Source organism: Hevea brasiliensis, unplaced genomic scaffold, assembly GCF_030052815.1.
Source record: "Hevea brasiliensis isolate MT/VB/25A 57/8 unplaced genomic scaffold, ASM3005281v1 Scaf5, whole genome shotgun sequence".
NCBI classification, from domain to species: Eukaryota; Viridiplantae; Streptophyta; class Magnoliopsida; order Malpighiales; family Euphorbiaceae; genus Hevea; species Hevea brasiliensis.
Window position 1 is genome coordinate 1534235 of NW_026615028.1, and position 20238 is coordinate 1554472.

Genomic DNA, 20238 nt, shown 5'->3' on the forward strand with positions numbered 1-20238 from the left:
GAGCATTGACTACGTCATGATACTTCTATCTCTCTTAATCAATTTGGTTTCATGCCCGATCGTTCAACTATGGAAGCGATCTTTCTCATTAGAAGCTTGATGGAGAAATATAGAGATGTGAAGAAAGATCTACACATGGTTTTTATTGATTTGGAGAAGGCTTATGATAGTGTTCCAAGAGAGGTCTTATGGAATTGTTAGAACAAAAGAGGGTATTTATTAGGTACATACAAGTATTGAAAGATATGTATGAAGAAGCAACTACTATTGTGTGCACAGTGGGAGGGGCACAAGAGATTTTCCGATCTCAATTGGATTACATCAAGGATCAGCCATAAGCCCTTACCTTTTTACATTAGTTTTAGATGAACTGACGAAACATATAGAAGAGAGTATTCCTTGATGTATGTTTGCGGATGATATTGTTCTGATAGATGAGACATGAGAAGGAGTCAATAGAAAGCTAGAACTTTGGAGAAGTACTCTAGAGTCAAAGGGTTTTAAGTTAAGTAGAACGAAGACAGAATACATGCATTGCAAGTTCAGTGAAGGCCAAACTGGTGATAGGGAAGGAGTTAGTTTGAATGGAGTGGTACTGTTACAAAGTAATCACTTTAAATATTTAGGCTCAGTCCTTCAAGTAGATGGGGGATGTGAGGAGAATGTTAGTTTTATGTGATCGTAAGATTCCCAATAAATTGAAAGGAAAATTTTACCGTATAGCCATACGACCGGCTATGTTATATGGTAGTGAGTGTTGGGCACTGAAAGAGTCGTATGCATCTAAGATAAGAGTTGCAGAGATGAGAATGTTAAGGTGGATGAGTGGCCATACTAGACTAGATAAAGTCCGTAATAAGAGAGTATTAGAGAAAAGGGAGATTGAAGATAAGTTGAGAGAAGGGAGATTGAGGTGGTTTGGTCACGTAAAGCGTAGACATGCGGAGGCTCCAGTTAGACAAGTAGAACATATTAGGTTATAGGATAGAATGAAAAAAAGAGATAGACTTAAATTGACTTGGAGGAGAGTAACGCACTTAGAAGCATTATACATTTCTGAATATTTAACTCAAAATTATTCTGTATAGCAGACTCTAATTTTTTTTTTTTTATGAAGGTTGAGTTGAGTTGAGTTTAACGCTCGTAGCGAAGTCAGCTGTGAAGATGTGCGAGCAAGCGAAGAAAAAGAGCAACTGGGAAGAAGAAGAAGATCCAAATAAGCATCATCCTTTAATCCACTGCGCAGAGCTTATCCTTCCATGGCTAACCCCACAAGAGCTTGCCTGCATCTCCTTGACCTGCAAATCCCTATCCCAATTCTCCAAAAAAATCACTATCCAACGATCCTTTGACGCTTCCAGATCCCTTGAGAACCTTCCTGTGCCATTTCATAACGCAGTCGATCACCGCCCTTATGCCTTCTTCCTATATGCCCCATCTCAAATCCTTCCTTCTCAGTCTCCCCAACGCCAACCTTGGGGCTCCTCGCGTTTTGCTGCCTCCATGTGCCCAGTCGGGGAGAGCGTATCTGGGTGTGATTGTGATTGTGAAGCGTGCGAGCAGGGAGGTGCATCTGGGTGTGAACTTTTGGGCTTGGACGAGCTGGAGATGGGCATAATGAGCGAGTGCGGACTGAGTTGTGAGTGTGGGTTGGATTGCAGGAATCGGTTGACTCAGAGAGGGCTTTCTGTTAAGTTGAAGATTTTGAGAGATGAGAAGAAAGGATGGTGCTTGTATGCTGATCAGCTGATTCGGCAAGGCCAATTTGTCTGCGAATATGCTGGTATATGTTTTCTGTCACCCATTGATTTGATTTTGGAAATGGAAAAAAAAGGGCATTCTGTTATTTCAGCAATAACTTTGCAATCTTGGGACTCTGGATTCTGCTTATGTGACATTTTTGGGAGGATATTGATGGTAGTTTATCCTATGTGATTGGTAATATAACTATATTGTAACTAAAGCTAGGTGGTAGAATCATAGGAGCCAAGTGTTAAGAAGCCTGGTACTTGTTGCGAGTTCTTGGCAAAGAAATTCACTGAACTGATAAACACTATATATGCAATCAGAGAGAGGGATTATAGGAGAAAATCGGTGTATGGTGCTTTTGAGTAGTTTACATTCCCATTTGAAGCAAAGTTTAGCATTTTAGTACTGGGATGAAATAGGAAATACTGAACATATGCAGTGATGTGTTTTTGTGATTGATCTGCTAAAATAATTGAGGTATTCGCTTTAATGCTGTCAATTCTTATATTCACACATATGCCTCTTATGGATTTTATGTCCCATTACATTTAGTCAAATAGGAGAAGTGTTTACTATTATATTAATATTCATTAAACTGTTTAAAGTTTTGTGCCTGTCAGGTGGTTTGTATTTGTTTGTTTCTTTCTCTTTGATCTCTGTTATTTTATTATTTTTTGTTGTATATCTTATCCCATGGACATGACATCTTGTTTCTTGGAGCATTCTGGTCCAGAAGTGATTGCCTGTGATTATCTGTCTTGTTTTAGACTTCATTCTGATTGAACTTTGCTTGAACAGGTGAACTCTTAACGACCAAAGAAGCCAGAAGCCGGCAACAAATCTATGATGAGCTCACATGTGCTGGCCAATTTTCTTCAGCTCTTATAGTTGTGAGAGAGCATCTTCCGTCAGGAAAGGCTTGTTTGAGGGTGAATATTGATGCCACAAGAACAGGAAATGTTGCAAGATTCATTAACCATTCTTGTGATGGCGGGAATCTGTCAACAATGCTAGTGAGAAGTTCAGGAGCTTTGTTGCCTCGTCTGTGTTTCTTTGCTTCTAAAGACATAAAAGAAGGAGAAGAGCTCACTTTTAGCTATGGGGAAATTAGGGTCAGGTCTAAGGGCCTGCAATGTTTTTGTGGCAGCCCTTGCTGTTTTGGAATTTTGCCCTCAGAGCATACTTAATCTTAGAAAACCACATGAGGTAGGTCTATAATATGAGTGGCCATTTTTATAGAGAATGGAACATTCATTCAATTGATATACTGCAATGCTGTTTGAAATTATATTGAAAATGGTGGCTTTTAATGTTTATCCATATGCAAGATTGCAAGGTAGTTTTCTATTGTGCTCTGTGCTTTCCTGCTCACTATGCTGTCTGATGGGCAGATTAGTTATGTAGCCCTTTAAGTATTTGATCAAAACTATCACTTGACTTTGCATCAGTTAGTGCTGATCAATGTTTTTCTAGGAAATCAGGTGGTAGTTCAATCAAATCCAAACTTCAATTTTACAATAGGAACTGTTATGGTAGTTGTGAGTATATTTACAACCAGGAATTATTATGATAGTTGTGGTATGGCTCGAATTTGTGTATGAATTGAACACTTGAAATCCCAATTTAGGAAACAGCACTAGTGCAAGGAGATTTTAGTAATGGTATGAAAACTTCCTGCTAAAATTTTGAATTCAATGATTAACAGATTATTACTCATTTCATCCTCCATTTGGAGTGGGGAATTGGGAGAGGCTAACTTTCAATTGTGCAAACTTCTAGCATGAACTAATAGCTTTTAGTTCAATGATATTGAAGTTGTCTCTAAGACCGAGAAATTTTGATTTTGAATTTTAATAGGAGTCGACCTCATGACTCATAGCTCTTATTTCAGTCTACGGAAATCAAGTGTACCTTTCCCACATCTATTTATTCAATACCAGTTATCCAGGACACCTAACTGCCCACGACTAAATAAAGGGAAAAGAAAAAGACAATAAAAATGACAAAGAAACATCCTTTATATGACAAAGATTAAGATTACAAATCACAAACAGGGTAGCTCTCTATTTCCTCTCATGGTACATAAGACATGACACAGGTGCACGTCTAGCACTTGGTTTTCTATATCCCACACGCCACGGGCAGCACAAATCTTGTGCCTTCCCATGAAGGCAACATTCTTCAAGTTAAAACACACACAGGCACACTAACATTATTTACCATTATAATATTACATTCTCTAAACCATATCTAATTAAACCTATTTCTAGCTCTCTATTTGCACATGCTCCTCGCACTCCTCTCATTCACTCTGCCCTCTACCAACCATCCTATCACTCTATGTATACCAGTAACATGCTTATAATAATATTAGTGGGGTACGGACCATAATAATAAATTTGAAAAATACGAATATATTAGGTGTACTTAGGTATGTAAACATTTAAAAAGAAAGAAGAAAATGGGATGAGAAGAAAGCTAGAAAGCTAGAAAGCTTACCACATTCACCTTGCCAACCCACCACAAGACTAACGTGCCTCCCCTCCATTTTGTTTCACATATATAACACCCACCTCATCACCTTTCTCTTTCACTAGCCTTTTCTTTTCTTCTTCTCTCAAATCCTGGATATTCATATAATCGCTAATGGCTGATCCTGAATGCGATGCCACGTCCGACATTCAAAGGAAAGTCATCAGCAAGCATGCTTCAGCCATGCCGGTGGAGCTCCAGTCGGTTGCTGGACCGGTGCCAGTTCCTGCTGTGGCTTCTTGCGGAGCATGCAAGTTCTTGAGGAGGAAATGCCTTAGTGGGTGCATTTTTGCACCCCACTTTGGTTCAGACCAGGGTGCAGCCCGATTTGCAGCGGTGCATAAGGTGTTTGGTGCTAGTAATGTGTCCAAGCTGTTGCTGCACATTCCGATGAACCAGAGGCATGAAGCGGTTGTTACAATATCTTATGAAGCTCAGGCAAGACTATCTGATCCGGTTTATGGTTGTGTGTCCACCATACTTGCTCTGCAACAACAGGTTCATTAATTTGATTGTCCTTGACCTTATATCTTTTGCTTTTCTTTGTGATTTAACAAACAAGGAAATGGTGCAGGTACTGATCTTGAGATGACTACTGCTACCACTACTATTTCCTTGTTTTTCTTTTTCTTGATAATCTTGTTTATTCTAACTTTCTAAAAGACTAGGCAACAGAATGGCATTATATATTATATAAACTTACGTGGGCAAGGATGATTTTATGCAAATGGGACATTTCTGCAGTTGTTGGCCACGTGATTTAGGAAGCTATATTCCAGTCACAACCATAATGCTCTTTGGTGCTTTCTGGAAGAGAGAAACAAATTTAATTAAAGATAGAGAGCGTTAAAGATGATATATTTTGTTTTCATCTCTTAATTACTTACCCTTCCATTTGTGTCATTGATCAGTTGAGATGCTTGACACATCATTCTCTTTGATCAAAAAGAGAACCTCAACTCACTCTTCTAATGTTATTCTATTAGCTTTTCCCTTGTTAATATTAAAATAAATCTTGGATTATAATGTCATTCTTATGACAGAACCTGTTATTAATAATTAGGATACTTGGGTAATTGCAGGTTGCATCTTTGCAAGCCGAGCTTGCAATGGTCCAAACTCAGCTAATAAACAGTAGGTTTGAAATGGCAAATGTTCTTCAAAACTCCCAGCAGCAGCAGCAGCTTCATCATTACCAACATCTTCAACCAGCCTACTCTAACAACTCCTCAGCTTGCACTAACCTCATCAATATGAGCAGTTTCACCTCCAACTTTGACCTTGTCACTGACACTGCTCCATCTTCTCATAGCTTGGAGCCTCTCCAGCATTCCCGGCCATCCCATGACGGGGAAGATGATGAGGAACAGAGCCGGATATTCCCGGCATTTTTGCCGATGTAATACTTCATCACAGAGATAAACTTTAAGATTTCCACTCAAGAAATTTTATCTTCACATATAGTTTTCCTGCTCTTATACAATTTAGATATAAATATAACTAAATATACTCCAGCTGATCAATATACTGTTTTTATGAGAAATATATATATATATATATATATATATATATATAATGCATCTTTGATATGTGTGTGTACGTGAAACACAAATATTCTCCCATTCTTTATCAAAGGGATGCCATAGGACTTTGGCAAATAACTCATATCAAGTCTAAAGAAATTTGAGCGAACCTTTGCTCAAAGCAAATTTAGCTTCTATGGGTTGATTATGAATATTGTACATTAAAAATTAAAATTTTTATATTTTTTAGTATTTTTATTATAATAACATAGAAAGAGTTAGTATTAAAAAAGTAAAAATAAAATTAAAAAAATTAAAATAACAGTAGAATTAGTATGCTTATTTAACCAAAAAAAAACTCATTTTCTAAATAATTTCTTTTTTACGTTATTTTATTATTTAAAAAATCTCCATAATTAATTATGTATATTCTATTATAGAATTAATAGACTTTTTTCCCATTTTTTCTTAGAGAGAATTTACAAAAAAATCCAAAAATGACGACAGAAAAATTGGACCCGCTTGGGACTTGCTTCAGAAATACGCAAGAAGAAGGAAGAGCCTTTCTCTCATGGATCTTTCTTTGATTTCCTCAGATCTCTTCCTCTAGAAAATAGAATCTGAATCATGTCCACCCCAGCGAGGAAGAGGCTGATGAGGGATTTCAAGAGGCTCCAGCAGGATCCTCCTGCGGGCATTAGCGGTGCCCCTCAAGAAAACCATGTCTTGCTCTGGAACGCTGTCATTTTTGGGTATCTCTTTCTTCTCTCCTTATTTCCTTCTTTTTTCTGGCTTTTCTTTCTTACTTACTTTTATCGTTTCTGTTTTCTCTGTCTCTGTTTTTTTTTCTTTCTCTTTTCTGGGTTTGTAGGCCTGATGATACTCCTTGGGATGGAGGTGGGTAATTATGATTCTTCCTATTCGTATTTTAAATCATTTAGGTGGATTATTTTTATGTCTTTGATGGATCATGCTTGTAATTTAATTTTGCTTTCCCCCCTTTTGGTGGGGTGATTCTCATTCCTGCAAATCAAGAGGCTTTATATTATAAATAATTAGGCTGATATATAATAAATATGCGTGTATTTATGCATATTTAAGCTGCTGCACTGAGACTGTGGATGAATTCTTTTTATTTCTTAAAAAAGCTGAGGTGTATGTAAAATTCGATTACTTTTGGGATTTGGTTCGTTTTCAGTGCTGTAAATGTAAATGTGTGCGTGCGGATGGTGTAGTTTATGTTACCAACTTGTTCATCGTGGCATGAAACCTATTTGTGATCTTTTTTTTTTTTTTGCAGGAACGTTTAAGTTGACTCTGCAATTCACAGAGGATTATCCCAACAAACCTCCAACAGTCCGCTTTGTCTCACGAATGTTTCATCCAAATAGTATATTGATTTCGTGCTTATGTATTTCATTGCCTTTCAATTAATGATGAACTGCTTGCTTATATTGTCTCTCTGTGTATTTTTCTGACTTGTACTTCACTTCGTGCTCATATATTTTGTGTGTATTACGGGCATTTGGTTTTCTTAGTACGTTGTCCTGATTATTGGGGATGAATTACAATCCTTTAATCTCTGACTTTGTTTGAATGGATTTCATCAGTATATGCAGATGGAAGCATTTGCTTAGATATCTTACAAAATCAATGGAGTCCAATATATGATGTGGCTGCCATACTTACCTCTATTCAGGTTCAACTTTCTTTGACACTTTTCTTATGTTGATAGTAAGGAATAATTTTTTTTAAGAGAGAAAAATAATTATTGTAATGACTTTTGGGGATGTGTTTAAACTATAGCCATTTTTATGTGGTCAAGTTTTGAGATTGAGAACTCACTAGCAGTTTTCAAATTAATTTCAATTGAGAAACTTTTGACTGTTGCCAGATTTTAGATTCTGGGTTTAGAGCACAAGTGGGCAGACCAGGGTCTTGAGTAGGGATAAGCAGTTTTCGATTATAAACAAAAAAACTGAACCAAACCAAACTAATTCGGTTTTTCGATTCGATTTTCAAATTTTCACTTTGGTTCAGTTAGTTCAATAAGAGAACTAAACTAACCGAACCGACTGAATTTTAACTCCCATAACCATTTCTGCTGTTTTTAACTTTAAGTCCCGCCATTTTATACCCTATATTTTTGCCATCTTCATTCTCCAGCCTCACCCTTGCTCTGTCCCTTCCTGGTCCCTCCTCCCTCGACTTGACCTTAAGTGTCCCTTGCTGTCCCTCCTTCATGATTATGCTTCTACGTGCCTCACCCAAGTGCCTTCCAAAATTGTTGTCCTTCTCTCGTCAGTCGCCCCTATCGCATCTATCTGGAATCCTTCAATCCCATCGGACTTGCTCATCTTCGCCTCAATCTCGCAACAGCAACTCATCTGCCCCCCAATATCTCTCGTCCCTCAGTCTTGCAACAATAGCGACACATGAATTTTATTATAAAATTATTCTTGCATAAGAGTTATTCCAAGCTGTGTTATATTGTTGAGGATATTTCTAAGGCTGTAAAGTTTTTGCTGGGTTATAAAATTGCATAAGACTAAATGTCAAGATTAGGCATATTCTTTAAATTTGCAATCCTGAGCATATCTGGATGCCATTGTTTTCCTGTCATTGCATTCTTAGTCATGATATGTACCAGAGGAAAGTGTAGCTAGAGACCTGAGTTTGTAGGTTTTTTAGGCCATTTCAGCATACAGGAGTCATAAATACTCATGGCATGGAGTTTAGTTATTGGTTGCTTTTAGATCTGTTAGATTCAAATGTGTAAGAGGCTAATAATAGTAGTAGCAAATTTGACCAGGACACCTCTTTAACTCACCTAATGGCCCATTTGCAAGTAGGTTGTATCACGTTATGCCTGATATCAACATGATTAGAAGTAACTGAGCTCTGTGCTGTGCTAATGTGCTTCTGGACTCTGGATGTGAAGTTCACCCATTGCCAGCTTTGTGCTTAAGGAATCATTAACTGATATTAGATCTTGTATGACACTTAGATTTAATTGGTTTCTTTCATATGTTTCAAGGCATCACTTTTGTCATTGTATGCAGATTGTCATTGATGTCATTGCCACTTTGAAGAAATTTTGTTTGCATATCTCCCAAGTGAAATGCGTTTACTAACAAGAGTTACTTTACGTGCTTTTAACCAGTCCCTGCTTTGTGATCCAAACCCAAACTCACCTGCAAACTCTGAAGCAGCTCGCATGTTGAGCGAGAATAAGCGGGAGTACAACCGAAGAGTGCGTGAAATAGTGGAGCAGAGCTGGACTGCTGACTGAAAACCCTACAAAAGCACCAGCAACCTGTGCTGTATTGGAAGACAAAAGAGTGGTCTGGCAGTGTGCATTTTTGTTGTATTTTCTTTGAGCGATTCCATTTCTGCCTTTTAGCAAAAGCTACTTGAATTTCTTGTTAGCCTCTATGTTTTCTTATGATTGTTTTTTGATCACCTTGTGTACAAGACATTATCATGTGTATAGGAAGTCTTGTTTGTTGTTTGTGGTAGTTCAAGTTGTTATGTCCTGAGCAGATAGTTGTTAATGGAGTTGTGCCCTTGCTCCTAGAGAAGGGTTTCTCTTGTGCAGTTCTTAATACAACATTCAATCATTATGAATGATTATTCAGTTATTTTTTGGTGGTAGTTTAATCTTTTATGTGGATGTTTTTGCATAAGCTATTGAGTTATTCATCCTGAAATATTTGTGATTACAGCAGATGGATGTTGGTGCAAGTGCACGTTCACCTGTGAAGGACCACAAAGACTGCTAAAACCATTGAATCCATAGGTTTGCACAGGGGTCAATCACTTGTGTTTTGAAATTAAAATGAGACAAAAATCAAAGCATTGTTAATTGGTAGAACATCTTAAACGAGTGCGTTGAACGAAGTATGTTTTTGGTGATATGTATTTTGTTTCTCTTTAATATTCACATTTTATTTGTTAACTGGCTGTTCCAGAAAGTTAAATTCTCCCCCGTGGAGAAGGCTTGTATTTGAAATTCTACATGGATATTCAGCAGACCCTGTAGATTGTGGATTTGGATGCATGACATGGAAAGAACTACAGAAGGCTGCAAAACACTGAAATGACTAGTTTGGTTATTTTATCAACTGCACTAGGAAGACAATGCTCCAACGTACTAGACGTATTTCGTTGAAGTACTACTTTGTTTGGCATATGCAGCTGACGTGTTGATGTTTGTTCCCAATGCAACTTCAGATTCCCATGTTCCTTTGGGACAATTTTTATGGGGCATGCAATTACCGCCCTTGTATATCTATGCAGGTGTATATGAATTGTTTGGTTTTGGTTATGAGATCCTCAATGCAATCTATTATTGGTTTTACGGTTTTACGTGTGGGTTGTTTTGCAGAATATTCATTTCTGATTCAATAGTGATAAAAAGCTTGTAGTAACTTTGGATTGTTTACGATTTTGCGATCCCTTCCCATGTGTCCGTTCCCAGAGAAAATTAGAAGCAATGACAAGCAAAGTTTACAAGTGAAAAAGGTATGATGGGTAATGTGCGCTAGTGGGTGTAATGTAATTTAAAATGCAGAACATATTACAGTATTTAGGAAGAGATCATGTAAATACATGATTTGCAACCCATTTATCATCATTCAAAGCTGCCATTTTTGCGGGCAGATTGCCATTTTTTCTTTCTTCGAAAACTGGTATACATAAATCCTGAACGGTAAACTCGCCGTTGAGAGAAAATTACTACCTTGATAATCACAAAGTAAAGAGATAAGCAACTAGATAATGGCAGAGTGACTCTACCCATGCCAAGGATGAATAGACTGGCAAGAAAAGCTCTGTATAAGTGGTATTTTTCAAAATTCTAACTTCTTTTCTTCTGGTAACTGTCATTTCCTGCAACATAAGATTTTACATGTAATTAAAATGGCAAGATGGGAGATCCCAAAATGCAACTGACTTTTGAATTAATATTTCACAGACTGTTATATTTGATTTGTGAAATGCATTGGTACACTAAGGTAACATGGGAAAAATTATTTCATAATGATAGAGATGGAAGCATCTAAACCTGAACAGTGCTGCTAAGGAACCGTAAGGTGTAGTCGTGGAGGATTTGAAGGTGAGACTGGAGAGCCTTCGCTAGAATCTCCCCGCCATCCATCCTGAACTTGAGCTGCAAACTGCAAGTTCCACATCACATCCTCCACTGAAGGTCTATCTGCTGGGTTCTTAAGCAGGCACCTTACACAGACCTCCATCATTGTCTTCAATGACTGATCCGGACACCCCCTCTGAACAGCTGGATCAACCATGCTCCTTCTAGCAGCATCGTCGCTAGTGATGCCAACTTGTAACTGCAGAATTTATGTAATATCATAGAATTGTAAGAGCCTCACCATCAATGAAAAAAGAGATGGTATGGATTCAATTATGAAAACACATTAGAAAAGAGTTTCCTCTGAGCAAAATATAACAATAAAGCAGAATTGCTCTTGCCTGATCTTTTAAAACATCCACTTCATTCGTGTGGTTCAGGGGTCTTCCCGCAATGATTTCAAGTAACATTACTCCAAAGTCATACACATCAATCTTCTCTTCTTGATTTGTCCTATTAAAAAATGAAGTTCAAACAAAAGCTCAAGGCATTAGGAACTCTGTTTAAATTGCCTATATGCAAGGTAGACAGTGATGCTTTGCACTGAATGCCTTAAGGCCTTCTCGTCTAATATTTCTATCAAACTGCCATTTACACGTCTGTCAACTCAAAATTTCCCAGAAGTTAGTACTAACCTTGAACTGGAGCTAGGATCTTTGGATCCACCAGAAGAAACTCCATGGACAACCTGCAAGATGAGTTGAACACCAAGTTTAATCTCAATGTCTCATGGCCCAAAGGAAAAAAAAAAAACAGACAAAGATCCCTTAGGAAGAGCAAAATACCTTTCCTGCGTTCTCTGCTAATAAGGGCAGGTTATAACTACTAATTTTTGCAACAAGGTTCTGATCCAGCAAAACATCTGTTATTTTCAGATTATTTGAATGTATTCCTGGCACTATCCCTGTATGCAAAAACTGGATGCCTTTTGCTACACCTATTGCAGCTGCTATTCGTTGTGCCCAATTAAGTGTTTGTCTGGCATGTCTCTCTGACAGAAAAATGAAAATGCTAATGTTTGAAAAACCAACAACAACAAAGAGTTACAAGCTAACGAAAATTACAGCATGAAATATATCCGGAGGCATTTTTTCTGTCCCTATGCTATGTTACAATTTCTAAGTTGCAAATGCATAAAGTGAGATTGAACAGACAATTCACTTGAACAAAAAGCATAGCATGTAGTCATAGCACTACCGAATTCCATATTCGAACATATGCACAGGATCAAAGGTCTCGAGAAAATTCAACTTTTGACAAGTTTGTAAACTTAAGTCTAGAGAAAATTTGAGAAACTATATGAATTACCTGAGATCCAACTCCTTAGTGTGCCATTTGGCACATATTCAAATACAAGAAATATTCTGCTGACACTTGAATCATCCAAGTAACATTCAAAGCAGTGTCCGAGAGCACTGACCAAATTTCGATGCCTCAGTTTTGAAATCAGCTCTATATGGTGCATAAAGTTTTGGGTGCTGTAACTCCTTTTCATTTTTAGGCATCTAATGGCAACATAGGAACCATTCTTAAGCCGGCCCTTATACATCTGAAAGCATGAAAAATGTTATACAAACTTTTGATTAGGAAAGCCAGTTCATGGTTAATACCACTAATCTTTAGGATGGATTCTTTGAAATTCAGTTTACCAAAAAGCACCTCTAAGAGATTGAAAACCATCCTTTCAGTCCTTTCCATCATGTAAATGAAAATGATAAAAAAGAATAGCTACATAAACATGCCTAGTGTCAAACTAATAGTAACAAGTGATAGAAGTTCTAATGGCAGCACAAAACTTGCCCAAATGCATTCATGATCCGTGGACAAGAATACACCACAGACTATCATCGCCTTAATGATGAGAATAATAACAGAAAAACAATGCATAAACAAACCTGTCTTTATTTATTCAATGTTTAAAAAGGCTAAAAAAGAAATTAAATCCAGTTATTGAAGAAAACAAAAGAAAAAAAAAGGAATTATAAGAATGCAATGCAAAGGCAATCAAGAAAATTGTACTCAGGATGTACTTGAAAACTTATCTCAGCTATCAATAGAGAAAGCATGGAAGAAAGCTTATCCTCAAAGGAGATTAGAGTGTTGCATATACAATATTAAACAAATTTCAGGTATATATTTACACCAGATTGGTATACCTGCCCTTGAGAGCCTTCACCCATGAAAGTAGCTGTGTCGAAGTTGTTTGTAGCCTCCTCAAGCTCCTCCAAAGAAAAGGAACGGTAAGCTGGAATGCCAAGTGCTCCCAACTTCATTGTTTGAGATATATACCCTTCAGGTTTTGCCAACAATTAATCTGTAAGACTTATTATTTCCAATCACTTAATTATTGATTATTTCTTCTATTAGTTATACTTAGCTGCTGGCAGGAACATGCCCCCAAAGTACAGAAAGAAATGATATCTTACTTGCATCTGAGAGTAACTTTGAAGGGTACCCAGTTGATGCATTCTCTGAAATTAGTCTTGTTGTAGGTCTCTTGATTGTCTTCCTGGCATTGGACTTTTTAACAGCCAAGAAAATCAAAACAACAATTGCAATTCCTCCAACAATCCCTCCAATTGCACCCAATGCAATAATTTTAGAATCTCGTCTCCTTTTCTCGTGCTGAGGCAAAATTCCTACGGCTAATGCTTCATTCCGACAAAAGGAAAGTGGATGTTGACTTTGATCCCTTGTTGCTAGACAGTTCCCGGCATACATGATCTTTTCCTTAGAATCTGAGTGAAGGCACTCAGGCAAGTGTCCACTTATAAGATTTGAGGACACATCCACAAATTCAAGGTCAGCACTGCAAGATTGATTTTCAAAAAGCACTCCTGTGAACTTATTATCTGCAACATTTAGATAAGTTATGGAAGGCAAAGATAACAAATATTGTGGAAATGGCCCCACAAATTTATTGTGTGAGAGGTCTAGACGTTGAAGTTGATAATATGAGCTCACTTCAGCTGGGAGGCCATCCCTGAATTTGTTCTTGCTCAGGACAAGAGTAACTAACTTGTTTCCAAGCTGAGGAAACTGGGGTCCAAAAGCATTATCTTCCAAGTCAAGCACTTGAAGATTTGTCAAACTGCTAAAATCTGGCACCTCTCCATAGAAGTAGTTATGTGAAAGTGCAAGAACTCTAAGATTTTCCAAATCACTAAATGAACTTGGCAATGACCCATTGAACATATTTTTCCTCAAACTCAAAACAGCCAAGAGTGGTAGTAAACCCAGCCAATGTGGTAACTCGCCAGAAAACATGTTATCATCAAGTATGAGCGTCTGGAGGCTAGTTAGTGATGAAAGATCTTCAGGAATGGGATCATATAGGAAATTGGAACTCATGTTCAGTATTTCCAATGATGACAACCGAGCAATTTTACCAGGCAGTGGACCCCATAAACCTAAGGAAGCCAGTGTCAGGACTTTTAAGTCTGGAAGGCTAACAAGTGTAGTCACAAATGAATCAATTGAAAAGTTCCTAGGCAACATAGAGGATCCTTTGTTGCCAATGATATGCAGTTGTGTTATGCTGTCCCCATAGCAAACCACAGTAACAGATGAATTTGGGTCGGTATTGCAGAAATCTGTGGTGCTATTCCAACCGTTAAGAATATATGGATAGTTAAGAAGCCGCTGAATTCTTAGAAGGGTCTGACCCTGGGAGGTTTGTAGCTGCTCTGAATGTTCGACTAAAAGCAAAATGATGATGAAAACTAAGATTGCAGAATGCTCGAATGTCTTTGCCATTGATTGTATATACAGAACCAGTACAACAAAGCATAGAAGATATCCAGAGCTCTGGAGGACTAGAAAAAGAGCATTATCTGCAAGATTCCTAAGAAAAGCAGCAGCTTAGTAACTAGTTTATGCCAAGTACTAATTCTAAAATTGCATTGGAACTTAGGAAGTCAACTATTAATGCAGTTACGCACACAGAAAGCACAACCACCTAAAATAAGTTCAAGAATTCATAAATTGACAGAAGAACCAAATCTGTTCATAGAAATGGAACATCACCACCACAAAAATGACATTCAGAGTACAAACAATTTTAAAAATTTACTCTTTTGCAGAAACTGCATATTTGCTTTGCAGGATTCCTTGTTAACTAATTTTAGTGAGGAATTTATCATGTTGAGCGCATATAAAATATTTCTATCATTCTTTCAACTCCTTAGCTTATAATTGAAAATAGCATTCTTGATATTCAATGAGGAAAAAACTTACCTCCAGGGAAACCAGCTTCACTTTGGACCTCATAATCGAATAAAACCACCAAGTGATCTTGAAATACTGCTTATCTTTTCCTCTCAAAATCAAAAAAGAATACGACAGCAAACCCAAACCACAAGTTTGTGCTTAATTTCTGTAGCAAAAAGTCAATTAAAACTTGCTAATAGATGATTATGACTTACAAATGAAGACATACCCACCGATGCTTCTTCTCTAACTCCAAAGGAACCCTCCACATAGAAGACAAAATCTTCAAAAATGCCTTAAAAGCCAGTTCAGATTTTGCATGTTTCCTTGCATTTCACATTTTCACCATAGTCAAAACTCAATCAAAGACCGATTTCCGATCCTCAAAGCAAATAGGAAGATGAAAAACCAAACCAAATAGCTTCCGCAAAATCCAGAAACCTCAACAGCCATACACTGAGAAACATGTCAACCAGGAGAGTCCAAATCCTGCTGACAAATATTAGTCTCTTTTCACAGGCAAGGACAATTTAGTGACACGGGTTCAAAGAAACTTGTAGCAGTCATAAATCACACCGAAGTGACCTGGAAATACCAGATATGGACCACTACTTTCATCTTTTTTCTCTCAAGAATAAGGAAAAAAAAAAAACCCCAACAAACTTATTATTTTGCCAGTTATTTCATGTGCTTCTTCTTTTGAAGGTCTAAAGAGAAGGCCATGGAAAAGAAAAAGCAAAAGATTCTTGTTGCAGAATAGAAGCCTTTATTCCCTATCAGACTCCCTGGCAAACCCACAACCAGAGTTTAGCTTTGATTTGTTTGATTAAACAATTTTGAATACAAATGGATGTTTGTATATGCATATGCATGGCAGGTGGGTGTGGTGCTTACTACTTAGGCATGTAGTGTCTCTTTGTACTGTAAGCTTTCACTTTCTGGGTCCGGTGAGCTTTGGCTTTCTGTGGTCCCGTCACTTCGAATCATGGACCCACTACTTGGTTCTATATGCATCGTCTGTTACTTTTGGCGCCTTTCTTTCTCTCTCCAAGTAACAGTTAATCCCTCTTTCATTTGGCTGGAAATTTGAGAACTTTTCAATTATTTATTGTAGCCTGCTCTAGTTATTTGAATTTAAAACATCATATTCATGCAAACATTGCAAATCATAATTGAAAGGAAAACCTATTTTTTAATTATATAAAAATCAAAATAAATATATAAAAATAAAATCTTGATTACAGCCTCAACCAAGCATAAAAGCAAATTCAGATCTCGCAATAATCTATTTCAAACATGTAATGTGAATAGAAACAAGTTGCAGAAGGGGCATTTGCTATAGGATAAAGATATACATATATATCCTGAATTATTGGACGTGGCACCCATAATATAAAAATGAGGAAACCCTAGCTGTTAATTCATACTATTTTAATAATTTTTAATTTTAAATGCTAGAAACGAAATCCAGAAAATATTTAAAAAAAAAAAAAGAACAGAACAAATAACAATTTGGCAAATTGCACGTGGCATGTTAAAATTGGCAAGAGTAAAAACTTGGCTTTTCCATATGCAATCCAGCTTAGCACTGAACAATTTTTCATTAATAAATGTACTTTTTTCCTCAATTATTGAAATTTCCCAATGTTATTTCACTCTGTAATTATTGAGCTATGTGAGTCTAAAAATAAGAAAGCGATAGCTTAAATTTATATGCAAATAAATTTATTAATTATTAAATTAAATTTATATATTTAAATTTATATGTATTTTTATATATTTTTTAATTAATATTATATATATTTTAATATATATTTAATTTGATAATTATTAAATTCATTTTCATCTAATTTTAGCACTCTAAAAAAATTGAAAATCCATTTCCCATCATCTTGATGAGGTAGGGTACCTTTTGAAATAAACTCTCCTCATTAATCAACATTCAATTGACCATAAAACCATCTACTGTTTGAAAATTCAATTTATCGTTTAAAAAAATAATTTAATAAAATTTAAAACTATCAAAATAATTAAGCTTTTAGTGGCATTTAAGTTATTTTTAAAATTATAAAATTTTAAATTTAAATTTTAATCAGAATTAATTATATAAAAAAACACTATCAAAATTTAATTATTCATAAATAATTTAAATGATATTTGTTGTGACATAATTAAAATTACACTGTAATCATAATTATAACACATATTTAATTATCTTATTTGATAATAAAGAAATTTAATATAATAAAATAATAATTATATAATATAATTAATTATATTAAAATAACAAAATAATTATTATATATAAAAAGTAAATATAATAATTAATTATTTATTTTAATTTTTTTAATTTATTTTTAATAATGTCACTATCATCATTACCTTATTAACTTGCTTCTACTGTCACTATCCCAATCATGTCACCACTACGATTACTAACGCTGTTATCCTTTTTTTTTTTTTTATTTAGAATAAGATAGTATAAAAATTAAATTTAAATACATTATTTAATTTATTTTCCTAGCTAAATTTAAAGTCTTATTTTATTTTTAATTTATATATTTAAGAATTATTTATAAATATTACTCATGAAAATTAAATTCAGAATATTACCACTCAAACTAATTCTAGCAATTATAATTTTACAATTGTGAATCTCGTATTAATATTTTCTTCTTTGCTTATGAGTTTTTCAAATGGAAATTAAAAAAAAAATCAGATCTAATAATAAAATTATAAAAAATAAAAATAAATTCAAATTTCACTGAAATTGAAATAAAGGTAAAAAGAAACATTATTAAAAAAAAAAAAAAAAAAAACCAGATGTCGGTGGGAGAACAAGAAATTGATTAGGGAGCTGAATAGGAAAAGCAAATTCCGCTGGTTGGTACACGTCACGCATGACAAAATTGGTAACCCATTTACAAGGTTAAATTACTAAATTAGTCTTTTAAATTTATAAAAAAAAAACTATAAATTAATTTCATATTTTTAATTTAAAATAATTATATTTCTTAAATTTTATTCTATTACAAAAATAATCCATACATTTGAATTTATTACAAATTTTATTTTGTTAATAAAATATTTTTTTAAATTTATTTACAAATATTTTATTTTTTAAAAAATTTTAAAGAGTAATTATCATATTACTCAATTTTATAAGTATTTTTATAAAAATAACTAAATTTTAATTTTTTTTTATAAAATTTAATAAATTTTAATTTAATTTTATACAATTCAATGAATTTATAAATTTACTAAATTAAAATTTAATAATTTTTATAAAAATATTTATAAAATTAAATAATCGCATATGATATTTATCTTATTTTTAATTATATAATGACCCCTTTTTACTTTTGTATTTAAATTTTAATGTGTGAACATATAGTCTAAAATTTTATTATTTGGCAATTGAGATCTTTTGGGTATTGAAATTAAAGCTGAAAATAATCAAATCAGTCTGTCCTTTTCCTTTTGCCTTTTCACTTTCATAAGTGGAATTATTTTCCCATAACATTCAAGTTCCCATATTAATAATAAATTAATTATTGAAAGCTTTTTGCTTCAACATTATAATTTCAGGGATGAAGATGATAGGTTGTTCCTTCAATGAACTTGATGGGCTTGGAATTATTTGGATTCCATCTCCTCATTTAAAAGGGCACGCCATCTCTGGAACCTTTATGGCGGTTAAAAGGTCAAATTTAGCCTTATGTTTGATATGAGCTAATGTATATGGCAAGGGCAGTTTCGACTTCGAATTTTTTTTTCATTTTATTTAAAAAAATAATAATAATATATTTTGAAAAGGGTAGTTGGCCTTCTTTTTCACGTCATATGGTCCCCATTAGTATGCTTTCATTAGGACAACTGTTATTCTCAGTTACCTGAAGACCTATTTCTGAGTCAGAAGTTTGTCTTTATAGGAAAAACTTAATTTAGTGACAAATTATTTCTTATTAAAAAAAATAATTTAAAAAATTTATTTTATTATTTTAATATTATTAATATATTTAAATATATATATATATTTTTTTTTTCTCAAAACCTCTTGTGTGTTGTTGAATGGATTCATAAAACAATAAAATATTAATTAAATTCAAAGACTAATAAGAGGGAATATATTTATTATAAGTTTAAGTGAATTTAGGTTGATGAGTAATAATGAAGGTTTTAATTTATTATTATATTTATTTGATTTAATAATAATGAAAAATAACATTCTTTAAATTGCCCTATAATTAAAGAAAAAAAATCAAGTGATGACTAATAATTATTTGCTTTCATGCTAGATTTAGTTAGATATTAATTTAAAATCAGAATTAATTCGGTTCAAATCAAAATTATAGTTAAATAAACTATTTTGATTAAAATTTATTTTAATTCTGATTGAAATTGTTGAATTCAATTTAAATTGAATTTTTTCTATTTAAAATTTAAAAAGAATTAATAAAATAAAACTAAAATCAGAATTGAAAGACCTATAAATTCAATCTTAATCTCCCAAATTTTAAACAAAAATCTCCAATTTCAAATCAATTCCGATCTAGTTCAGCCCATTGTTGACCCCTGTTATGTTTTGAGAAGTTAAAAGATCAGGCGCCCATTGGATGGGCCCGCCTTCAAAGCCGCATTGCACATAATATCCTATCCAAAGTTATTTTATATATTTAATATTAATTATAATTTAAAAATAATTATAAATCAAATTTTCAATTTAAATTACAAGTTAATATATTAAAAATTAAACTCAAACTATATTAAAAAAAAAACACACAAATAATTTGATTTATTTTTATAAAATAATATATTTTAAATTAATATTTATTTTTTAATTATACGTAGAATATATATAATTTTATAATTTGATTTAGATATCGTGAAAACAAACTTTATTGATTTGGTTTCACGACATGAAGTGAACCCATCAAATCGAACCATGGCCAGCGAAGAGGTTCTATGAAAGTCCACCTGCTGCGTAGGGTCTTGTGGAATTAGACTATTGGGGTTCTATCAAATTCCCCCTGTTGTGTAGGGCCTTGTGGAATTAAGCTATTGGGGTCAAGG

At 34.3% G+C, this 20238-nt stretch overlaps 4 protein-coding genes across 9 annotated transcripts; 3 read left to right on the top strand and 1 right to left on the bottom strand.

Moving 5' to 3' along the window:
• Positions 1 to 1122: 1122 nt before the first annotated feature.
• LOC110638445 (histone-lysine N-methyltransferase SUVR3) lies at positions 1123 to 5483 on the top strand. 2 transcript variants are annotated; one of them, XM_058142459.1, is made up of 3 exons: positions 1123 to 1783; positions 2548 to 2955; positions 5364 to 5483. In XM_058142459.1, exons 1-2 carry the CDS (start codon positions 1165 to 1167, stop codon positions 2934 to 2936), a joined length of 1008 nt encoding a protein of 335 aa, XP_057998442.1. In that variant the 5' UTR covers positions 1123 to 1164; the 3' UTR covers positions 2937 to 2955; positions 5364 to 5483. The 2 variants fall into 2 exon arrangements, with proteins under 2 accessions (XP_057998442.1, XP_021644693.1); XM_021789001.2 differs by lacking the exon at positions 5364 to 5483 and having other exon boundaries at positions 2548 to 3088.
• Positions 3229 to 6442, top strand: LOC110638421 (LOB domain-containing protein 20-like). Of its 2 annotated transcripts, none has more exons than XM_058142461.1 (3): positions 3229 to 4779; positions 5364 to 5680; positions 6312 to 6442. In XM_058142461.1, exons 1-3 carry the CDS (start codon positions 4396 to 4398, stop codon positions 6412 to 6414), a joined length of 804 nt encoding a protein of 267 aa, XP_057998444.1. In that variant the 5' UTR covers positions 3229 to 4395; the 3' UTR covers positions 6415 to 6442. The 2 variants fall into 2 exon arrangements, with proteins under 2 accessions (XP_057998444.1, XP_057998443.1); XM_058142460.1 differs by having other exon boundaries at positions 6277 to 6406.
• On the top strand, positions 6410 to 9322 carry LOC110638438 (ubiquitin-conjugating enzyme E2 2). Its single transcript, XM_021788994.2, has 5 exons — positions 6410 to 6556; positions 6676 to 6701; positions 7105 to 7194; positions 7415 to 7503; positions 8968 to 9322. Exons 1-5 carry the CDS (start codon positions 6432 to 6434, stop codon positions 9094 to 9096), a joined length of 459 nt encoding a protein of 152 aa, XP_021644686.1. The 5' UTR covers positions 6410 to 6431; the 3' UTR covers positions 9097 to 9322.
• Positions 9323 to 10331: 1009 nt separating this feature from the next.
• Positions 10332 to 15998, bottom strand: LOC110638437 (probable inactive leucine-rich repeat receptor-like protein kinase At3g03770). Of its 4 annotated transcripts, none has more exons than XM_058142458.1 (10): positions 15399 to 15998; positions 15193 to 15266; positions 13383 to 14789; positions 13113 to 13246; positions 12265 to 12505; positions 11742 to 11947; positions 11592 to 11644; positions 11298 to 11409; positions 10870 to 11155; positions 10332 to 10694 (listed from the first exon to the last, which is right to left on the bottom strand). In XM_058142458.1, exons 3-9 carry the CDS (start codon positions 14710 to 14712, stop codon positions 10883 to 10885), a joined length of 2349 nt encoding a protein of 782 aa, XP_057998441.1. In that variant the 5' UTR covers positions 14713 to 14789; positions 15193 to 15266; positions 15399 to 15998; the 3' UTR covers positions 10332 to 10694; positions 10870 to 10882. The 4 variants fall into 4 exon arrangements, with proteins under 4 accessions (XP_057998441.1, XP_021644683.2, XP_021644682.2 ...); XM_021788991.2 differs by having other exon boundaries at positions 13383 to 14800; positions 15399 to 15997; XM_021788990.2 differs by having other exon boundaries at positions 13383 to 14800; positions 15193 to 15331; positions 15399 to 15997.
• Positions 15999 to 20238: the final 4240 nt, after the last annotated feature.

What these genes read in the sequence shown, in the direction of transcription:
- LOC110638445 (XM_058142459.1), top strand. Translation starts at nt 1,165, where the DNA reads ATGTGCGAGCAAGCGAAGAAAAAGAGCAACTGGGAAGAAGAAGAAGAT. An exon ending in ATTTGTCTGCGAATATGCTG is followed by an intron (nt 1,784 to 2,547) that starts GTATATGTTTTC and finishes TTGCTTGAACAG; the next exon opens with GTGAACTCTTAACGACCAAA.
- LOC110638421 (XM_058142460.1), top strand. Translation starts at nt 4,396, where the DNA reads ATGGCTGATCCTGAATGCGATGCCACGTCCGACATTCAAAGGAAAGTC. An exon ending in TACTTGCTCTGCAACAACAG is followed by an intron (nt 4,780 to 5,363) that starts GTTCATTAATTT and finishes GGGTAATTGCAG; the next exon opens with GTTGCATCTTTGCAAGCCGA. An exon ending in TTCCCGGCATTTTTGCCGAT is followed by an intron (nt 5,681 to 6,276) that starts GTAATACTTCAT and finishes ATTTTTTCTTAG; the next exon opens with AGAGAATTTACAAAAAAATC.
- LOC110638438 (XM_021788994.2), top strand. Translation starts at nt 6,432, where the DNA reads ATGTCCACCCCAGCGAGGAAGAGGCTGATGAGGGATTTCAAGAGGCTC. An exon ending in TGGAACGCTGTCATTTTTGG is followed by an intron (nt 6,557 to 6,675) that starts GTATCTCTTTCT and finishes CTGGGTTTGTAG; the next exon opens with GCCTGATGATACTCCTTGGG. An exon ending in TGATACTCCTTGGGATGGAG is followed by an intron (nt 6,702 to 7,104) that starts GTGGGTAATTAT and finishes TTTTTTTTGCAG; the next exon opens with GAACGTTTAAGTTGACTCTG.
- LOC110638437 (XM_058142458.1), bottom strand. Translation starts at nt 14,712, where the DNA reads ATGGCAAAGACATTCGAGCATTCTGCAATCTTAGTTTTCATCATCATT. An exon ending in AAAGTTACTCTCAGATGCAA is followed by an intron (nt 13,247 to 13,382) that starts GTAAGATATCAT and finishes CAAAACCTGAAG; the next exon opens with GGTATATATCTCAAACAATG. An exon ending in GTGAAGGCTCTCAAGGGCAG is followed by an intron (nt 12,506 to 13,112) that starts GTATACCAATCT and finishes TCATGCTTTCAG; the next exon opens with ATGTATAAGGGCCGGCTTAA.